This window comes from Onychomys torridus, chromosome 7 (genome assembly GCF_903995425.1).
Source record: "Onychomys torridus chromosome 7, mOncTor1.1, whole genome shotgun sequence".
Taxonomy (NCBI): Eukaryota; Metazoa; Chordata; class Mammalia; order Rodentia; family Cricetidae; genus Onychomys; species Onychomys torridus.
The window spans coordinates 25,054,922-25,077,491 of record NC_050449.1 but is presented as its reverse complement, the minus strand read 5'-3'; the positions used below and the strand labels follow the sequence as shown (position 1 = coordinate 25,077,491).

The 22,570-nt window shown below is 44.5% G+C and overlaps 1 protein-coding gene across 1 annotated transcript in view; it reads right to left on the bottom strand.

Moving 5' to 3' along the window:
• Snx19 (sorting nexin 19) overlaps window positions 1–21,040 on the bottom strand; it is a 38,110-nt gene extending 17,070 nt beyond the window's left edge. The window contains exons 1-8 of the mRNA XM_036192495.1: window positions 18,820–21,040; window positions 16,385–16,523; window positions 15,358–15,458; window positions 15,130–15,249; window positions 12,558–12,688; window positions 11,100–11,196; window positions 10,429–10,609; window positions 8,198–8,327 (exon numbers count right to left, since the gene is read on the bottom strand). Of these exons, the coding sequence (XP_036048388.1) occupies window positions 8,198–8,327; window positions 10,429–10,609; window positions 11,100–11,196; window positions 12,558–12,688; window positions 15,130–15,249; window positions 15,358–15,458; window positions 16,385–16,523; window positions 18,820–20,508 (2,588 nt within the window). The 5' untranslated portion in view covers window positions 20,509–21,040. The remainder of the gene's footprint in view (window positions 1–8,197; window positions 8,328–10,428; window positions 10,610–11,099; window positions 11,197–12,557; window positions 12,689–15,129; window positions 15,250–15,357; window positions 15,459–16,384; window positions 16,524–18,819) is intronic.
• Between the last annotated feature and the right edge of the window lie 1,530 nt (window positions 21,041–22,570).

The window sequence follows — 22,570 nt, the reverse complement described above, 5'->3', positions numbered from 1 at the left end:
CAGGCCTGGCTCATTCACAGCCCCTAGGTAGTTACCCCGAGCCTGCCTTTCTCAGTGGAGTGCAAAGGCAGGGAGGGCTGAGAAGGCAAGGGTAATTAAAAGGGCCACCCAGTCAGAAGAAAATGGAGTCAGCTGAAGGGAAAGGGCAGTGAGAGGCTGTGCAGGCCTTAGCACTGGAGCAGCAGGAAGAAAGGCAAGATACAAAGGAAGAAGAAGCAGTAATTTAGTGTTGTCCTGACAACCAGGGTCCCTATTGATCCCGGAGACTTTAACTCACTGGGGTGCTCCCCTCTTGGCTGAGGCCAGGGTCACCACTGCAGGGAAGGAGAAAAGAAGCAGGGGGAGAAGAGCTAGGTAATTATGAGCTCTTTATTCAGAAGGGGCCACTTCCACATGTCTCCAATATTAGAAGTACCAGAGTTAGAGTGCGCTCAGCCAGGATCTGGAAGAGAATTACCTGGGATCCTATGTAAATAAGCAGACATAGCAGGGCTCCAAGTCAGGCTGTGGAAATGGCCACAGAAGGCTGGAAAAGAGCAGCCCTGAGAACAAAGGCTCAACAGGAGAAGCAGACGTCCAAGAGAAAGAAACAGGAGAAATAATGGCAGGGCCACAGGAGAGAAGAAAAGTGGACTGGGTGGGCAGTCATCTGGGGAGTTTTCTAATGGCAGGGCCACAGGAGAGAAGAAAAGTGGACTGGGTGGGCAGTCACTGGGGGAATTTTCTAATGGTTTCTGCTTTCCTGTGTTTAAGATGGTTTCCAAGCCTTCCCAAGTCCAAGGTTATCCTGACATCAAGGAGAGACACTAAGGATACAAGGACAACATGGTGGCAACTTCAGAGTCTTTGTGAGAATCAGCTGTAGTTAAAACAGGGGAAACAATGCATAAAATCTGAGGAGAAAAGAAACCACAGGGAAGAGAGGAAGGGGCTGCTGGGGGCTAATCTTGACACAGCATTACACATGAAGTCTCCCTCATAGAAAGGCTTAATTCTCTCTGAGAACTGCAGTCCCCTGGCCCTGACACTGGAGGGTGAGTAAAGCATGTTCCCTGAAGTATACATCTGTTCTTTGCCTGCTCCAGTGTCAGCCTTTTTTCCTTTACAGGGCACTTAATGGCAACTCTAAGGACAGAGCAGAATAGAGCTAGGGGTTAGTTCAGTGGTAGACATAATAGCAGTGTGCCACAAGATCTCAATGCCTAGTTGAAAGAAACAGGAAATGTGCATGATTATATCATAGGTTCCTAAGACTACTGGCATCAGGGCAGTCTGGCCCTGATGGTCTCTACTTTAGTCAGATGTATCATCATGCACATCTAAGGCTTTGGGAATCCCATACATCCCTGATATGAGCTATCTCATAGAGTACTGACAAAATTATCCCAATGCAGATGTGGCCTGGCTCATTATTACCACAGCTCTAGTTCATTCTGTTCTGAATGCATCAGTCCTAGCACTGAATTCTTAAGGGATGGGATCCACTCCAAAGGGCATCTCTGACAGGCCTGACCAGAGAAAAACAGCATGCTGAGGACCCATCAGAAGAGAGGGAAGAGGAGTATGAAAGATGGAAGAAACTCAGCTTGTTTGTGTCACTGGTACCATGGAGTGGCTCCTGAATTATGAAGCAAGGTTTGGGCATTATCACCAGCAGGGCAGGAGAATGTCTATTGCAAAATAGGTCTTCCTTAAAAAAGGTGTATGGGTATTTTTTTAACCTGCAGCGCCACCTGGTGTCTACAGGGAGAATTATGGTACTCATTTCTCCAAGCTACAGATAGGCACTCACATGTTCAGAGAGTTAGATTAAAAACATTCAAAATTAGTATGAGTGACTTTCTATTTAAAAGTACAAGTAATATACTCTATTTAGAAATGTGTCACTATTTGAAATATTACTTAGCTTAAATGTCTGTTTTATTAGGTCCAGTTCCAAACACATACCTTCCTCTACAAAGCTTTCCTAAAATTTATTCCACATAGCTTTCCCCTGAAAAATCTTCCATTCAGTGAGCAACTTAGACAGAGTGAGGTTAAGTGACTTGCTTTCTAATTCACATAGGTAGTGAGGTACATGGTGGGATTTAAATTTGGATCTGTCTGATTTCAATGTCCAGAACATAGTGAGGCAGATTTTAGCAGACACGTTTTTATGAGGAAGCTTGTACAAAAGAGGGGCAAGCAGTGTGGCAGGAAGGAAGTGCTTGGGTAGTGAAAGTGCTAGGATGACTGATTGGGGTCTTTAATCTGAATATCAATTTTCTCACTTGTAAAATGTGAACATGCATGCCCATCTTACAGAATTGCACATTTGTATGTACAGTGAGTAGGCTTACCTGCCATAGTATGTAATAAATGTCTGCTCCTTTCTGTTGTATTGCTTATGTCCCTTTGGTGGCAGGCCTTGAGTTTCCCTTAAGAAATTACTATGTCACAAGTGCCCCTTAGGCTGTTACATGCACACCCACTAAGAAAGAAATCTTGAATGGAGCTCTACCCAGATAACACCTATGACTCTGGAGTGACTTAAGAGACCAGTAGTAGAAAGAGTGTTCATATCAGCCATTGCCAATTGTCCTGAGGAGACCTGGGTATCTCACTGGGTATCCCACACTCTCAATAGCCCCATGCTCTGCAACCACCTTTCTTGGGAGATGGTGTGTTGAGCAATATCTTTCCTAAGAGGACTCCATGGCCTAGCATAAACTCTAGACACTGCATTTAATATTTCATTTCCAGGTTTACTGCTTGTTGGATTTCTTCAGCCTGCATGTTCATTTCTTCTTTTTGCTATACTTACTTTATGTTTTTACTCTCCTCTATTCCATAGGCCACTGAAATTTTTTCCCTTACTGTGTCAGGCAATTCCTTTTCTATATGTCCCAGACACACAGACACACACTCATTTTCTCTCACTCACACTTTAAGAAATCTAGACAAAGATGCCAGGAATGTGTCTGCTGCCCTTTTGACATAGGGTCTGATGCCACCTTCGGGGGCCATGGGGAGGGCAGAGTCATGGACATGGCATTCACGTACTCTGATGCTGGCCTGGCTCCTATTTTTATCGTGGCATGGCTCTGGGCATCTAGGCAGGGAGCTGGTCCAGCTTCTTCTCATTCCTTTACTCTCTACATCAGGGCTCCAAAATAATTTTACCCCTTACCTTGGCTAGGTCTTCCTGCCCCAAGCCTTCTACTATCAATGGTGCACAGTACATCTCTCCTTTCCTCAAACCCACTAGCTTTGAATACTTTCCCAGCTTCCTAAATCCAGTTCTGATGCATACAGAGAATTGCTAAATTTCTTCTGTTTTCAGACACGAGAAGTTTGCACAAGCTGGTTTCATTCGTTCCTTGGCTTAGACCACTATCCTCACTCCCCTTTCCTCCCAAATAAGGAGTTCTCCTCCTTACATAATTGGATGTTCCCAGCACAGAAGCTGACATGAGGTCAGCCACGCATGCGTGCAAGACTTGCCTTTGACTTAACGATGCCTTTTTTGGGCAACTAACTTCTCTTGGGCTTCCCTCCCCCACTCCCTCCACACCATCAACAATCAAGGGAGATTTATAAGCCTGGCACAGATCAGAACTCCTCCAAAGTTGGCTTAGAAGGAGGGGTCATGGGGTTGAATTTACTCTGTCTCCCTCTGCCCCGCCTTTGCAGGCTACAGAGAGTGTGCTTACAATTTGGCAGAAGTCCCTGGAGTCCAAGGCAGTTCTGTATATAGGTTTTCTAAGGGAGCAGGGAGAGTAAAGGAAGCTGGAAGCAGCAGAAGGAAACATGTCTGCTTGGAGATAACGAACTGGAGGGTGGAAAGTGGGGACATTTTAATGGTGCATGGCACCTACGTCTAGGTGGCTGTCGCATCCTGGATATCCAGACTGCATAGTGTTGAGGAAAAGTAAAGCTACAAGAGCAGCTATTTGTGGCCAGTGACAAGCACCAAGCTTCTTAAAGCACATAAAGGACAGGAATCAAGTGCCCTGAGGTTTCAGACTGAAATGTGGGAGGCAGTCATAGGGACACTAGGACCTCATACATCACCCCTTGTAGTGGAGTCAGGGTAGGTGTGTTAGGGGTCCTTTGAATGGGGTCAAGGTGGGTGTGTTGGGTGTGTGTGCTGCAGCAGCTCCAGGAGAGATCAAAGTCCCAGCTTCTTTGCTTACCACACAAACACCTGTTTAAAAAGAAAGACCCTGGCCTGCCCAGAGGACAGATAGAGGCTCATGTCAGAGGCCCGAGGTGCTCTCCTTGTTCTATGTAGACATGGACATGCAATTTGGAGTCTATGAGTGCCAGATAATCTCCTCCCACTCTGAGAAGTGATTTTTGGGTTCTTGTCCCTTGGAATCATGCGGCAAATGTCTGATCCTGAAAGTTAAGAGAATCTTCATAGTTGAAGAGTGGGAAACTGTGTTTTAGATTTTGCATGTGTTATTTATGAACTCTATGGTTTTGATTTAATAACCCAAATTCCTTACAAACTATAGATTCCTCATTTTAGAAGTGGGGATCATAATACCTCTTTCACAGAGCCCTTTAAAGGGATTAAACTATAAAATATCCCCAAGTGTCACATATAATGTCTGAGTGAATTAATCTCTCATTAGACATGAGTACACTTAAGCCAATAAGACTATCCATTACGATACTCTGGATCCTGAAGTGAGCCCTGTTTTCTCCATGCTACTACACACTTGGGGACTTGTTGAGGAAATACTATGGGCCAAAGGGGTCAGGTCCTTGAAGCTTTTGGGTGGAGGGAAATGTTCCATTCTTTAAAGACCATGACCCTACCTCTTGCTCCTATTAAGAAAGCATCTAGAACATTATAAAGCTAGAATGGATTCCCATTAGAGATGGAGTTGTACACGGGCTTTGCTGCTCTGCATTCACCAGACAGCTGTTGGCCTGGCTAACTGGGTCTAAGAGAAGTGTCCAGGGAAGGACAGAAAGAGGAGGTACTTAGTTGACTCCCAAACTCTCCTCATTAAGTTTACGTTCCAGGAGCCCCCCCTGCCCATGTTACCAGAAGTCAGTAAATGTGGAAAACATGAAGAAACTAAGTACTGTACTTGTCTGTCTACCTTGGACCAGGGCCTGGGTGCTCTGCTCCTCATGTAAGTCTGGAACTTTCCTGATTGTTGTCGTAACAAAAGAACCCACTGGTATAAATCACCTTCAAAGGCCTTATGGAGCCTCCATTGTTTGCAAGCTCAACTCTGTGTTGCCCAGTCAGGCTCAAAAAGGATGACAGCAGAGACTAGAGGAGACTGGCATGGGCTAAAGGTCTTAAACACTCACAGTGGAGCTAACTTGGAGCCATCAGCTGGAGTTACTAGAAACATAAGCTATTTTTTTTTATTGTTTCCTATTCTTAAGAACAAATATTAAGATATTAAGATTGTAATACACTTAAAGTAAATAGCATTATTAATCCCACTTTCCAGATGAGGAGACCAAGTTCAGAGAATAAAACAGAGAGCAGTCTGTGGTAGTGCAGTCTGGGTCCACCACTCACTTACTTTTCAATCAAGGGCAAAGCCTGAGTTTCAGTGCTTACCCTCATTATATTTTAAAAAATGAAACAGTAGGGGCTCATGTATGTTTTGGACACTACTGACCAGCCTTTAGTAATACTTGAACAAACATGACTGGAGATAAAAGCCCTAAATAAGTCAAGTACTTGAAGGTGGAGCTGGATCAGCGCTGTAAGACAGCTTAGATAAGGTTCCACCACTGAGACAAGAGAGCTCAGACTAGCACAGCCGTTACTTTTCCCATCCCGTTTCCTCCTGCTGAGGTACTGCAGTTGGCTTGAATCCTGAAGTGAGGCTGGCCTTTTCTGTGTTTATGTATACCTGGGAGTGTGCTGCCTGTGGACTGAACTTCCCTGTGAGGTAGCACCAGTTCTTCCACGGTCTTCCTGGAATTCTCTGGATAAAGTTCTCTGTTCTGTATCTGACTGGCCCACGTCCTTTAACATTCTGAGCTATTAACATTGAAGGTTAACTTCATCCACTTCTAAGTCACAGATCTCAATCTTTCTTTCCAGTTTCTCCTGGTGCTTCTATGTGTCTCGCTCCTACTGAATAACTTCCTGAGTTCTTAAACCAACCCATCATGTAAATGTCTTCAGTGGACAGGAGTCACCAGTGCTCATATACTCCTGATGTCCTTTACTTATTACTAGCAGATTTCTGATTATAAGACTGAGGATCTTTTCACTCAGTATTGTAATCTTAGCTCAGTAAAGGAAAGCTTAATAGAGGGTGAAGAGAAATAAAAGCCCAATTAGTGACATTCACATGTAACAGAGTAAAACACAGTAGAACTAGAGTTATAATTGCAAAGCTATTAAGAAGGAAAATATTTATTCTTCTGTCTAATATTTAAAGAGGCTCTACAGTCTCAGTACCTGTGTGGGTCCTTGTGGCCCTTGAGCTAACAGTGAAGAAACAATATTTCTCAATCTTAGCATGAGAGGCTTTTTGGGAAGAATATGCCATCACTGTGTGCATGGGGGTGAAGTTGGGAGTATAGTGGGGGGTGTTCTGTGTAACACAGATGGAAAGCCGCACCAATGATCTCTATCCACCAGATGTCTGTCAGGGGGCATTTCTACCCTCCTTCCAACTATTGTGACAACCAAAACTCCTTGATATTGCTAAATGTCTCCTGGGGGGAAAAAAACCCTATTGAGAATCATTACTTTGGGGAAAATGGACAATTTATATAATATACTGTCATAAATATCACTGTCAAAAAGGGTGAGTGGAGAAGAGGGTTCCTTAATTTCAGGGGAAAGTGAGAGAGGATGCCATAAAAAGTTCCACAGAGCAAATGAAATTTGGTCTTCAGTATGTCAAGCATGAGAGAATGGGGGAAGATCATAGTGACAGATAAGAAATCAGCCACAGAAACCTCCATCCATTCATAAGTCTTTCAAGCCATCTGTAAAGTGGCTAAGTTGCAAGTCCAAGTTTCTCCCTGTTTTACCATCCTGTAAACACTATGCATTATTAAGAGAAATGCTCACTGCACAAAGGTGAAAGAAAGATACAGGGCCCGAGGATGTAAAAAAAAGGATGGGGAACTGATCCTTGAGTATGGTGCTACAGTATGATGAAACTCTCTCTAACATTCTAAGAGACTGGAACTTTTGCAGGCCTTGCAGCTAAGTTAGCACGAATACAATTTGAGGTTACATAAGATTAAGTGTATGTTCTCAGCTATTCCTTTAACTTACATTTAAGAGAATAATGTAACAACAAACCTTACTGCCCTGAATTTCCCATGTCATCAAGGTTTACAACCTGAGATAATGCATAGCTTTAATGTTATGTACTCTTTCATGCCCTGATCTATGAGTAACACACATACATGTGTGCTATGATAATAAATGCTGAGAAGAGAAAATAGGTTGAAAGCAACCTTCTAAAACCAATGTCCACCATAAATGCTGGAATCAGCATATATGTAGAGCTTGATAATGTTTGTCAGTTTGTTATTTGGGGTCAGTTGGAGTCAATGAGCTAATGCCCTGTAAAACTCTGTAAAGCACCCCTCATTCCTTTCCCCTGTGATGCTTTCTGTGTTGTTCAATAAATTCAGAGCAAAGTCTTTTGTTAGGGGCACACACAGACAAGACAGACAGCATTCTGACGGCATAGCAGCAAAGATTCACACTCATACACCAGATAGATTACAGATAGGACAGAAACCATAAGCTATAGAGAGACAGAAGACACAGGAGAGAAGTGGAGAATTGAAGTATGGGCTCACTCTTGGTCAAATGACTCTAAGGGAAAGTGCTTTGATTTTTTTTTAATGTGACACCAATGCATACTTGGTGACTGAGACAGTCACTAATGTATTTAAATCGACCACATTTTGGTTCCCTGTGTGAGGAACCGCTAATGTGTTAAATGGATATACTAGAATGGGCAGACTGAGTTACTCTAAGAACACAGACAATGTCTGTAATTCAGTGTGCTAGATATGTCAGACATCTTAGAGAATTAGATTCATTCAAACTTTAGGCAAGGTGACTAAAACGGGGTTTCTGATAGGGACTTCTACCCCACACCTCTAGATTAAGGAATATACCTTCCAGTAAAAAAAAGAGGTTTATGTCCGATCTCTTAGCAAACTGAGGCTCTAATGGGAGAGTGCCCAGCAATCTTACCTTTGAACTAGCGTTCCAAAAACAAGGCGGAGGAACTTCTGCATGCTTTCAGTACACAGCCATTCCCACTGCTCCATTAACAGCACAAGGACCAGATTCAAGGCCGTGTCTGCTAACTCTGTCTCGGTTCCTAGGGGACAAAGGCATCACAAGTAACTCAGGAGGAGACCTTTCCTCTTTCAGAGCTTTGGGTAGCAGCCAGGTCTTCTCTAGCTTTATGTCATTAGCTTAGAGTTTTGAGATCTCGCTGCACAATAAATCATGAAATGCTTGTATCTAGAACATTGAGTGATGTGCTCTGTATGTTTTTCCAACTTCCTTATATCCTGATGCTCTGTCACCACAGGTTTTTATCTTATTAACTGGTTTTCCACTTAATTATTCTACTGATCTGGCATCGGTTTCCCTGTATTTCTCCAGGAAACTAACCCCATTATACTCTAAACAGGGGCTCACAATTGGTGACTAAGTGGGCTTGGCAAGGCCTTGTCCCTTCCACTCGCCCTCACAGTGAATGATGGAAAAGAGTGGGCAGATCAGGGAAAAGAGCTGGGCCTCATTCTCTTGCAAAAAACCATCTCCATTACACAGAGCAGTGGGGTTGGGGTTCAGGAGACTTTAATCTGATTCTGAGATAACATGTGGTTCTAGAAAGAGTACCACACCTCTGGTAAAATGCCATGGCATTTACCAATTTCTTTCCTATTTGGAAGACTTGAGGGGCCACAGAGGAGCTCATGTTATTGTATGCTGGAGTGCCCTCAACATCTGCTTACTGGACAGGAGCATCTATTCTCTAAATCTGTGCTGGGACTCCCTAGTCATATCTGTGCTCCAGGGACATGTCCATGTTCCACAATGATTAGGGGAATCCTGGGATTTCTGCTGTGAGTAATGTTATCACTATTATTTTCAAAGCTCCAATAGTCTATGCTTACTGAGATCTCTGGACCAGCCTGGGCCAGCTTTCCTCTTCCAAGGGTGTTTCAGAATACACATTTACTTTGGATTTGGGCAGATCTGTCAGAACTGAATCTCACTTCATTTTAAACTCTGCCCAGTACATGTTTTTCTTTTTCTGTGATGTATTTCAAGAAAAGATAGAAAATGAGTTGCTTTCCAGTCCTCTGCTCAAAGGTAGGCAATTCCTCTCTCAGGAAACAGCCTCCTCACTGCATCATTTTCTCAGGATTAGCATTTGTCGGCAGCTGCCACCCTGTGGTAACATGTAGTCATAGCAGTAAAAATAAAGCACATAAGGAAGCACAAGGTCCTTCTGAAGGACATGATAAACTCTCTAACACACAAACATTAGTAATCAAGACAATGTTTCACAAACATGCCTGAAGGCCAATCTGACTTAGACAATTCTTCAATCAATGGAGGTTTTCCTCTCAGATGACTCTAGGCTGCATCTTGTTGACAATTACAGCTACATAGGACAATAGTAAGCCCCATTTTGTCACATACTTAAGTTGAGGTCCATACAGCAGAAGCCAGGTGAGTTGTTCTTGGGCATCTGGGAGTAAATACTAAAGCTAGGTTCTGAGTTTCTCCTTTGTAGGAAACATTTGACTTCCTCCTGGGAAGAAAATGCTTGCGAGTGGGGCTCAAACTCTTCACCTCTTCTGCCTCTTTTGCCCGGAGAACTAGAAAGCTAACACTGCAATGGCAGGAATTAATGCAGGAGCAGATCTGGGAGAGACACATTCGACACGACAGTGTTGGATTTCACCTATTCTGTGGTCTACCCATGTGGAGACACAGGCTATTTGATTTTTAGGCATCATTGGTACATGTGCAAAGGCAGAAACTGACAGTCAGGTTGTGACAGTCCTTGGTAGAGAGGGTACAGAGTAAGAACACAACCCAAACTAAACATCCAGAATGATAGTAAGGAACCCAAAAATTTACACAGAGAGAAACATTAGGAGAGTGGTACCACAGGCACTGAGGGAGGGGTTGTCTAGAAAGAGACAATAGCCCCTGTGCCCAAAACAACACACTGGTACTATGCATATATTAGGTATACAGATCTTTCTCTGCTGCATGACTGGATCTGAGGACCATTTCCATCTTACCCATCTCTGGACCCTAGCACGTCCAACTCTGGAATAGTTCAAACATGGATCTCTTGGCTGAGCAGAAGAGAAATCAGAACTACAAAGTCCACCGACCCTGGGTCCCTGTGGACTTCTCTTCTTTGTGGAAGCACAGGTCTTGTCACTCACCTGGCTCACTGTTGTTGGGCTCTGGGGCTACTACAGCTGTGTCCAGCAAACAACTATCCACACAGTCTCTGGGGACCTGCTGGTGATCTTTCTGTGGGACTTCTGCTGGCTGCACTTCCAGTAACTTTGCCTGCTTCTCAATGAAGGATTCCATCCCAGACATGGACAGGATCTCGGACTCCTGAAGAAATAGCCAGTGCAAAGATCACCAAGAATGCAGAAGGTAGACAGAATAAGTGGAACATCTAGGTTCCCCATCTTCCACCTGCAGAAGTACCATAAGCACAGAGCCCACTAGCCCCATGGCCACTTCAGGATGTTTTCACTCATTATCCAAGTTGCAAGTAAAACTAGCCTACTCTGGGATAATCACTTCTGGGCATTGCTTTGTCATCTGTTCTCATCTAAAAACTGGTTTTCCTTCTTATCCTGTCATTATTATCGCAAATCTATTAGCTTAAGAAGCCAACTTGCCAACTCAGAACTGATAGACCTTGAAAGCACTCAGAGGAAACACTTTTAGCATAAAATTTCAAGACCCAGAAATCAGCTAAGACCTTACTAGACCACCTGATTCTTCTCTGACTTCAGAGAAGCTTCCTACAAACTATATCTACAGGATCAAAACCTCAGATTGTGATTCCAACAGTTCTTTGTGTTTGGGCTCTTACCGCACTGCTGTCCTGGAGAGAGTAGAGAATCCTATCCTGTGCCTCAGCTATACTCAGTGCGGGAGCAATTTTACTGGATGAAAACCTCAATCTGGACCTGAAACAGAAACAAAGGTAGAATGAAATGCAAGTCAAGATCAAGGTCCCTGAAAAAGAGGCTGGCAAATAATGACAACACATTAAAGCAGAAACACCCATGCTTACTCCAAGGGGGGCTTAGTGTGCTCAGAACTACCCAGAAGATGGGATCCTGAAATCTCTCAAACAATGTATTCATGGTAATTCTTCAAACAGTGCCATGTTTATACTATGTCTATAGGGTATTTATGAAAGGGCTTTTGTCAAGTAAAATGGTGCCCAGTCTGTCATGGCTACATACCCAGAGGCTGAATGACAGGCTTGCATAAGAAATTCATTGAAGATTAAACAGGCGAATGCCAGAGACTAGTGGTTTTTGTTGCTGTTCTGGTACCTTTTTGGTACAATCACTTGTTCCCCTTGTACTCCAAGTAAGACTGGACAATCAATTGCAAATGACAACTTCAATACAGACGGACTCTTGAACACAGGCACTGTGGTCACTGTTTCAACTATGCGCACGGCTGAAAGGCTAAGTACTGAGACTGCAGGGATGACTAGAGGTTAAGAGCACTAACTGTTCTTTCAGCACTCATACCAGGTGGCTCGTAACTGCCTGTAACTCCAGCTCTGGGGGATCTGATATCCTTTCCAGATCTCTGTGGGTACCAATACGTACACACGTACACACACACACACACACACACACACACACACACACACACACACATCTTTTTATTTTAAAGGCTAAGTACTATGAAGATAGTATTGCTGGCTCTTAACACCATCATGAAGATACATATTCTTTTAAATTCTCTCTACTGGACCACATTCACACAACATTTTCAGTAAGGGTGTGTGTGTTGTTCTTGCCTTCCACATGTTGGTGTGGAGTGCTTCCAGGGACCAGCTGGGACATTAATGTGGCGAGGGCAGCAGCAGTCAACCAGTTACTAAAATACACCCTGCAGGATTCCATTCTAGTCCTTTTCTGTTTATTGCTAGTATAAGTACTCTCTGAGCCAAAACTTCCAGAAATAATGACAAACAAATCAATTGTAAGCCTTAATTCTTAGTAGGAAAGAAATACTTCAATTTCCACAAAAAGAAGAGTATCCAGCCTCTAGAGTTTTCCTTCTAGTCAACAATTTCCAGTGAGCTGGGCCTGGGGTTCCCTGGGTGAGAGCAAACACTCAGCAGTGTTGCCTTCACAGCTATCTACCTACTCAGACTTTTTGGGTAGAGCACTGTGGAACCCAGCCTCTAGCATGGCTAAGAAGCCATTGGGTACCATGTACCTCCTCTCTCCTAGGGCTTGAGGATGGAATGGGGCTTTGACACCTGAGGACAGGGGCCCTGGGCCACTGAAGGGCTTCTCACTTGCTAGCCTTCTTGCCTTCTGTCTGGGGCTTGCTTTCACTCTCGGCTTCACTCAGCTCCTCTGTGGGGCTCTGAGGTTCAGAGCGAGGAAACGCGGTCTTCAAGGTGTCCACAATTGCACTCATCACCATCTGTAGGGTTGGAGGTACAGGGTCAGTATGGCTATGCAAATCCCTGATGGGCAGTGATGGAGAAGAGAGCAGTCATCTCTCTATGCTTTACACCACAGGATGAAAAGAGCCATCCATCCACACAGCCTTAGAGCCTTTAAGAAAATGGAACACCAGCCCACAAGAATTTCTTTTTCTCCCTGTCTTGAACAATCCTCTTTACACAGTAAAACAAACAATACCATGGGACAAGAAGCCAAAGGCAAAACAGGGAGAAACAAGAACTCAAGTGAGTTCTTCAGACTAGAGAATACTTTCAGTTAATATTTTTCTTTTTACATATAAAAGTGATTACACCAGGCGGTGGTGGTGCAAGCCTGTAATCCCAGCACTCGGGAGGCAGAGGCAGGTGGATCTCCGTGAGTTCGAGGCCAGCCTGGTCTACACAGCTAGTCCAGGACAGGATCCAAAGCTACAGAGAAACCCTGTCTCGAAAAACCAAAAAAAAAAAAAAGTGATTACTACCTTCCAAATTGACAATACCATCTCCAAAGAGTGAATTAGTGGAAATTACAAAAGTATGTAAGGAAAAAATGAGGATGATAAGAAGAAAAGAGAAGATACAGTGTAGCAGCTTAAATAATATAAACATGTTGCAAAGATTCATAGAGTAACAAGTTGGGTTTATAGTTAAATCCAACAATTCTCTTCTTTAGTTACAGAAAGAATAAAAATCACTCAGGCCTGTAGTTAAGCTATCTGGAATTTCTACAAAGAAAAATCATTTGACTTTTTCAGGTCATCTACACCTTTTCAGAATAAGTTGATATGCATATATTTGCTATTAAAGGAAATGTACAAAAAAGAAACATCAAGAAAATAGAAGTAAACAATGTTAATGAATGCTGCTGGTTCAGAGGAGCACCAGGCCTTCTGGAACTCATAATCCCCACATGAGCACAGCTAGTACAGCCAAGGCATACTGGACAACCAGCAAGACCACAGGGAACAGTGGGAAAACAAACAAGGTGGGAAGAACAGACATAAATAATGCAGCCTCTAAAATACACTTGCAGGCCAGGAAGATGGTTCAGTGGGGCAAAGTTCTTACTCATGAGAACCCAAGCTCAGATCCCTAAGCACCTACATCAAAACTGGTTGTCATGGTGCATTTCTGTAAGTACAGTGCTGCTAGCCTGGAGGCAGCTCCCAGGGGCTTGCTAACCAGCCAGTCTAGCCAATACCAGAGAACTTCAGGTTCAGTGAGAAACCTTGTCTCAAAAAATAGCAGCAAAGGGGTTGGGGATTTAGCTCAGTGGTAGAGCACTTGCCTAGCAAGCACAAGGCCCTGGGTTCGGTCCTCAGCTCCGGAAAGAAAAAAAAAAATAGTAGCAAAGAAGGAAGACATCCCATGTCCTTCATACACATGTATGGGTGAATGCACTTGTGTGCATATGTGTACACACATACTTCAGTTTTCTTTCTAACCTCAAGGACTGTAATTGAGGGTAGAGCCTTCATCTGTGCCCTCTACTTTGGCCTTACAGGAAATTAGTCCAGTGCCTTGCTCAAAATCATCAGTCTGGCTAAATGTGATGGCACCTGCCTATAATTCAAGCATTTGGGAGGCTGAGGAGGAGGAGTTTGAGACAAACTGAACTATATTGGTAGTTCCAGGCCAGACTAGGCTACAGTTAGATCCTGTCTCAAAAAGCCAAAAACAAAGAAATTTCCCCATAAGGAAATGAGAAAAGAACCAGTGAATACATCTGCTCAGAGGTCTGGGGGTTTTACCTAGCTGATCCCCTCTAGTTTGTTATTTCCCCATAACAATGATGTTTCCTAATATCTATCACATGAAATTCTATTTTATTTTGTTCTCCCAGAAAATGAGGTCCACCTCCTAACAATGAGTCATGTTTGCTTATAAAATTGCTGATGATATCAACTGAGGCTTCAATATACTGTACTCCCCAAGTAGCCTTCTCCTACCATCTACACAGGTCCTGAGATGCCCTCTTGAAGAATGTACAGTTCTCTGCATGCTCTGTTCTCCAGCAGAGATCACTAGACCAATCCAAATCCAGATTAACATCCTGCCTCCGAGCTGACTGATGAGTACCCAACAATGTGAATAACTCTGCAGAGAGCCTTTTGCTGACAGAGGTTCACTTGTATCCTCACATGCTTCCATTAGAACAATACCACAATAACTTCTGATGGTATACACACATAGCATGAGGGCACTGTCCTCCAATAACTGCTCACTTTGACTCAGCAAATTGATGATCCAGTCAATATTTATCAACACTTCTTGAAAATTTTATTGCACATCCTATTGACTCTCTATGCTTCCTCTACCTACCTACGCCCTTCTTATTTTCCCAGCATGGTCTCCAGGCTAAGAAATACTTCACACTTGCAGAGAGGACAAGTGCTGAGCATAGTGGCTCTGCTGTTACCTTGTCTATCCTAGAGACCATGAATGGCTTTTTGACAAAGGCAATCCGAGCATCCGTATTCAGTGCAAGGAACTCCTGCACCTCCTCACTGTTGGCAATCTCGGGAATGGCACAGAGTTGCTGCAAAAGACAAATATGTCAGAAGAAGTCCCAGGCCCCTGATCTCACCACCTTGGGTTGGATGTTTGGGGTCAGAATGTGAGCAAAGTCAGAAGAGCAGATGCTGACCTTCAGGAAGGACTCCAGGAGGCTCTTCCGGGCTTCTACTCTATCACTATCCATGTTTCCAAATGGGAGATCTGGAAAGAGCTTTTTTGGACCCTTAATATCTTCAAAACAAAACAACAAATTCATCCATTTAGCATTAATGCGGAGGTATCCCATATAAGATAAACAGAATCACTGAATATATTTCACTAGGCTTTGTTTTTGTGTTTTTGTTAATTTTGGGGTTTCCAACTATCCCCACGGTTGTGATGCAACAATTGACGCTCACTAATGTGAAGAAAACATATAATGCAGTGGTTATAAGGCAGGCCCAAATGACACAAGTTCAAGTTTTGGCTCCTATCCCTGCTATAGTAATGTCCTTAGGCAAGCTGCATGATCTGAAACTGTTGCTTTTCTGTAAGAAGGAATGATAATATCTACATCATGAGCTGTTCGAGGACTACATGAGCTAACACATGTAAAGTGTGTAGAAGAGAACCAGGCACATTTCTGAAGCCAGTCCTAGTATTGGCTCCATGACACTCAACCTATGGTTTATTTAGGTGAGCATTAACATCTAAAACAACAACAACAAAAACTAAGTACCAGTTCCTAGCTTATTTGTAGTGAAATGGGATTATATCTGAGACTCTTCCCTGTGCCTTAGATGTGTCAAACAGCACACAAAAGGCTTGGTTGTTAAAGACAGGGATTTCTGGGTTATATAAGATGGCTAATCCACAAACCTAGTAAAGCTAATTTAGCTCAAATGATTCTATGGGCACAGGTAGAAACGTGACTGCTTCTTTTTAAGTGTAAACTACATGGGGACATTAGAATAAAGCATGTAGCCAAGGACAACCTCAGAAAGGATTCCATCACAGCTCTCCAGCTCTCCAGCCCACAGCTTCTCAAGCAAACTTGGGGACTAGGCACTCTCAGCGCTGTCTTGTCCCCCCACAAACCCACAGGCCACCAAGCATGCAGATCTCAGTGGCCAGATGTGATATGCAAGCTGGCATTTGGGACTTGGGGAAATTCTAACTTTTGATAAACTTTCGTAGATCTGGTTTCTCTTCCAGGCGGGTCTGCAGATTCAAGAATTCCCGGTAGCGGCGGTTCACGGTGTGGTAGGCCAGCTGCTGTAGGCCGCTGCTGTTCTCACCATTAAGGGCTGTCTCATACTGTGGAAGGAACAGAATTATCAATGGAATCAGTGAGGTTTGGGGCATCTATTCTGGCTTTAATGATTTGTTCAATGGTCACAGTAGAGTATGGATAAAAAGAGAAAGCTGCTCATTTATGCTGCTGAACCCACTGCCTCTATCTCTGTCAGTTGTAACTAACAACTCAAACTCCAAGCGGGCTGAATGAGCTGTACTTCCTGGTACCCCTTGCTCAGTCAGAAACAACTTTTCACTGTTCCTTAGGATTACTTCTATCCAAAATTTCCCATCCCCAAAGTAGCTACATCACTTTTTCAAACCCTGAAGACATTATAAAACAGAAGACATAATACCTACAAAAGTGACCACTGCTAAGTTACAAGACAGACCTCATCAGAAGAAAATCACTTTGCCATTACATCTAGCCAATAATGATCTATACTAGTTTGGGGAAGAACTAATAAACCCAAACAACAGATAATCATAAATCATGTCTTTGCCTGGAATATTTTTTTCTTTTTTGTTGCTTTGGGCAGATTAATCTTCCTAATTGTTATTTCTGGAATTGAACTGAAATTCTTTGTCTTAAGTATATATTAGCTGTATCATTAGATGTCCCATGATGATTGGAAGTGTTCTGTGAGGTTAGACTGCTGCCTCCATGTGCCTAAAGCACCAGTATGTGGGTGTAACGACCGACAGACACTGCGTACTCTTAGAAAAGTAAGTACCCAGAGAGCATGGAAACATGCTGCACAGGGGAAGGCTTCCGACAAAGAAAATACAGAGATGCTGTGAGCCACTATGTACATGCTGGCTCTTACCAGAAACTGGTTATTCTCTGACTGGAATATTATAGAATGGCAAGTGATTTAAAACAACAACATCAACAAAACCAAAACCAATCTCCTTGCTGAAAGAACTTGAGCTGGTGCTTGAACATTTCCAGAGCTGGGGAGAAAGAGATATCCACTATGAGCTGAGGTGAGCAAAGGTGAGCAAAGAAGTCCATTGGACAAGTACTGAGAAGGCAAGAGCAGGCAGAACTCAGGGCAGAGCTGTCAAGCTTGCAGCACCTGGGAGTGAGGATGCTTTCTGTGGAATTGTCTGCCCCTTGAGGGACAACTTGATTTTTCTGATAATAAGAAGGAAAAACTGTTCTCTGCTATCAGCCCATGAATATGTCATCAGTAGAAGATGAAATAGCTAGAATCTAGCATTTCTATGTGAGCAGGGGGCAGGCCAGAGGGACACCTAGAATTAGAGGAACAAAATGGTAGGCAAACTAAGTTATGCTACTGTTTAACAGTTGCCTGTTATTCATTACCAGATGTCCGTGCTTCTAAAAGATACTTGCTTTATAAGGATCATGTGACTGATTGTCGTTGCAATAAGTGCACAGGTGCTTCAAATTACATTCCACTGTCTTAACTTCAAATGTCATGTGACTTTAAAAATACCAGGCCATCCTGCAGCTGCATTCAGCAGGCCCCTTCATTGGCTTGGATGTCCCCAGGACTAGTGTGTCTAGGCTTGTATGGTGGTGGTGCTCGGACACACCAGTACAAGGCTGGTGAGCATCACAGAAATTCCAGAAGGTGGGTAAAGTTCAACACAGAGGCTCCTGTCAAGGAACTTTCTAAACTTCTTCCTCTAAATTTCTTTCTTAAAAAAATTAATATCTTTTTTTTTTTATTACAGGAAGGTATTCATATTCATATTTACATCAGAAAGTGGCAAGTTCCTCATTCCTTGAGGTGTTTAAGCACAGACCTGGGACCAACTATGCAGAGATGATACAAAGGAAGTTGGTTAGAGTAGCTGATTTCCCCTTAAGCCAGGCTGTGGACCAACATGTTAACTGAAAAGTTTCATTTAAAAAGCAAACGCATGGGGTTGGGGATTTAGCTCAGTGGTAGAGCGCTTGCCTAGCAAGCACAAGGCCCTGGGTTTGATCCTCAGCTCTGGAAAAAAAAAAAGTCTTTTTTTAAAAAAAATGTAGAATCTTGGAATGTATTCTTAGAAATTCTTATTCAGAATCTGTCTGTCTATGAGAATCAGTGATTTTGAGGTGGAACTAGGTTTGAGAAACAATGAAAAATTTGGCCCTCAGTATTCTAACACTGAGCTCCTAGGGCTGTTTGTATGAATATAGGGTAAGAGCCCATTCTGCCTTCCAGATTAGCTGCACACCACTCACACATTTGTTTAATTCAACACAGGATACTCTTAGCTGCTCTTGCACCATTCTGTTTCCGACTCTGCTTTCCAAACTCACTCCCAGAGTGAACGACCACAGCTGTAATCTTGTTACCTTCACAGTGTACAGCGTGTACGGGTGGAATCCAGTACCACTGTGCTCTCGGGCAGTGATGGTGCCAGTGATTCGAAGGTTCTGAATGACAACTGGGCCATCTGGACTGCTCAGGGGCTCAAAGCTGAAGGTGGCTGAGCTGAGAGGACCAGGTGGAGAGGAGGAAAGTGGAACTGGTGGCAGAGTAGGATCAAGGGAGCTCACACCACTGGTGAGATCCTTTTCCAAGCATGAAGGTCGTGGGGGACAGGATTTTTCTGGCTCCTCTAACAAAGCCGTTAGAGCGGTGACATCTCCTTGCTCTGCCTCCTTGTCTGCTGGATCAATCTGGATCTCTGGGCAGTTAAGCATGGAGACCAGCAGGCCTGTCTCTGTTTCTGTTCCTGGAGCTTCCTCAGCTTCTGCTCCTTCCATACCTTCAGACCCCTCGCCATCCTTAGGCTCCAGAGCCCGGGAATCCTCTAGGGCACACAGTGCATCCTGAATCCTGTCAGAGAGGAAGTTGCCTGGGGTCATTAGCAAGATGGTTTCTTTGCCCAGTTCAGACAGTGGTGACTCCAGCTCTGAGTCTTCACATAAGAACAAGGGGCCTCGAATATCTGGCTGTAGAAAATGGGATGAGTTATTTCCTACTTTTCTTTCTTCAAGCATCCCAGCCAAATCTCCCTCTACAGCTTCATGGCCTTCTTCAACCTCTGTGGAGGGGGCTGGCTCACTGCAGGTTATGTGTACTGGGGCTGCTACTGGAGAAGGCACTTTTCCTATTGGCAGACTCTCCACTTCAACAATCAATGGCAGAGATGTGGGCACTGAGGGCTGCTCTAGGACATCGGCTGAGCAGGGTGGTTTAGTGCCTTGGGCTGCCTCATGTCTATACTTGGAAAAGATATTCACAAGTATAAGGTGGATCCAGTCGGGATCTGATAGCTTACTGATCAGTGGTAAGATTACATTGCAAGTAATGAGTTCGACTACTACATGGCGTCCAGTCCTAGTCTCCAGGTGGGGCTTGGGCACTAAGTCTTGAAGTAACAAGTTCACAATGCTACGCGCATAGGTGACCTCAGTGGTGGGGCTGTGCACGGCAGGATGGGGAGTAGTAGCCTGGCAGTAAGCATCCCATAGCTGAGAGGGCTGAACTGAACAGCTCTCCTCCTTTGCAATGGCCTCCTTTGCCTGAATATAGCTCTGCAGGTGACAGCCACAGAGAGTCAGGACCCTCTGGGTAAGGGCATGGCTGTCCACTATGCTCATCCGCCTTCGAAGCTCCTGAACCAACCCTTTCATGGCTGCCTCCATCTCTGCCTCGAACGTTGGTTCCTGGCTCACTGAACGATACCAGGATAGCACAAAATCTCGGATTATCATCTGGATGGTGCGGTTAATCTCCTGTTCCAGCTGCCTTTCTGCCTCGGGGCATGGAGGACAGGCGGTGACCGTGATGAATCGTTCCAGGTGCAATTGACCTGAAGCCCCTGCAATGGCGCTGGCGCCCAGCCATCCTCCCAGCACCACCAACGATGCACACAGAAGGACCAGAAGCCACATGTTGACCAGAAGGTGGATGACAAGCAGCCAGCCCAGCAAGACCCCCAAAACCATCAGCTTCCGGCTACTCCACAGATTACCGAAGACACAGCTGGCCTCAGGGGCATTCTCCTGGGTAGCGGTGACTGTTTCTGCCTTCATGGCTGAAAGGGCAGGCGGTTCCCACAGACAGCCTCCTAGTTCACTTTGGTGACCGGAGGAGTGTGAGCATGAAGCGTCCCAGAAAAGCACAAGCTCGGGTGCTATTGCGTGAACTCTGGACCCTCAGTACTACAGGCACTGCAAAGCTCCAGAGAGAGCGCTACTCCTTCTCCCGCTCGCCTCTGTCAGCCGAGCCCACCAACCAGTCTCTTCCAGCCGAGATGAGGAAAACTTGACGGCCTTCATCGTGGCCCAGGCGGAGAGTCTCTCGGCAGCCCCGCGCGGCCCACGGACACTTACGAACGCCGGAGCGGCCGGCAGATCGGGTCACACGTCGCCGGGGGCCCGCGTGCCCAGACCGCGCCCCTGTCTGGAGCGGACTCACTGGGGGTTCCTTCAGACCCCGGCGGTCAGCAGCCACAGCCGGATCGGGCAGCCCCGGCCGACTGCGTTCAGCAGCCCCACAGTGGTCAGAGCCGCCGGCCGGCCGCCAGCCGGCGACAGCTTCCGGGTCGTGGCCTGCGGGAGCGGGGTACGCTGGGAGAGCGGCCCGGTGGATGAGCGCCACGGGCGCCCCCTGGTGGTGAGGAGCCGTGGTGACGGCGGACGCGCACAGGGCTCTGCTAGCCTGAGACCCCCAGCACCAAAAAAGTCTAGAAGTCTTCAGAACTAGTCCAGGCTCTATGAAGCGTTGCTTGTAAATATCTGTAGCCGCTTAGGTAAACTTTCACTAATCCAATATTTTTTTAGTTCCCTGGGAGGCATATTTTTAGTAGCTTGATGGATTTTTTTTTTTTTTAACATTTTCTCTGCTTTCTAGAAATCATCCCTCCCAGCCCCGTGCCTCTCAACACACACACACACACACACACACACACACACACACACACACACACACACACACACTGTCCTTAAGTCACAGCCCACCTTATTTGTTCTCTGGAGTTGTAAATGATAAGTATTCACATCATATTTGTGATGTGAAGTGGGTTTCTAGTGAACATTCTCAATGTTTAGTCACTGGATTGGAAAATGGGTCCTTGTGGCCCTTGCAGCTAATTGGGGAAATGAGTTTATTTGACATAAATGGACTTTCAGTAAAGCCAGTCTGTATTGGATATAGTGAAATGCAAAATCTTAAGTGTGTTCAGGAACAATTTTAGTGAATCACAGTAGTTAAAGGGAGCCTATTGAGAAGATAGCCTTTGTACTGAATTTTAAAGGAAGAGAATTTTCTTCCTATCCACTTTCTTTTCTTCCCAGATGCATAGGTGAGCAAGGCAGATGTAGAGATGTAGTTTTTAGGTTATCCTCTAACACATTTGGTTTGGAATATGCCTATGCTTTTGTTTGGCATTGAATATATCTGCCAGTTGTCTACTCAGAAAGAGCGACCTACAAAGAGAGTCAGTATCTGAAAGTGTGGCATCGACTGTGTAAAAGTGTTTACATCTGTTTTGTGTGAAGTCTGCATACGTCTTCATCCTGTTCCTCAGGAACTGTGTCTGCAGTGTGGTTCTCCTTTCTATTTGGGCACAGATGAATGTCGTTTGCATAGTTCTTTTTATTCCGTCCTCTATTTGGAGCCATTTACTCCTAAGAGGCTTGAAGGGATCTTCAGGCAAATTCCAACCAAAAAACCCTATACCACTAGGAGGCATATTATAGCTGTCTTTGCCTCTTCATCTCCACCTCTGGTGTTGAGGCAATACTTTCATTTGAATGCAAAAGAAACCATCATTTACAAGTGGATGTAGCTGATGACACATCACTCCTAAGGCCAACAATATAATTTAGGATCAGTGTGTCCACTAAGCAAGTGAGGCAATCTCTGAAGTTAAAAAAAACACCAGTCCATGTTTCTTTGGTGAATGTTACTTCAGTGCCACCCTCCTTCCAATGGAAAGGGACATGAGAATGGCAAATAGCTCCTTGTGCCCTCCCAAACCATTCTGTTGTTCTTGGGAATTGTTACTTGACAGTAATGTTCTGAAGAAATAAATGTCCCTGCTGCCTAGTTGAGAATTGCAGCAGAAAATTAAATGATGGAGGAACTAATGAT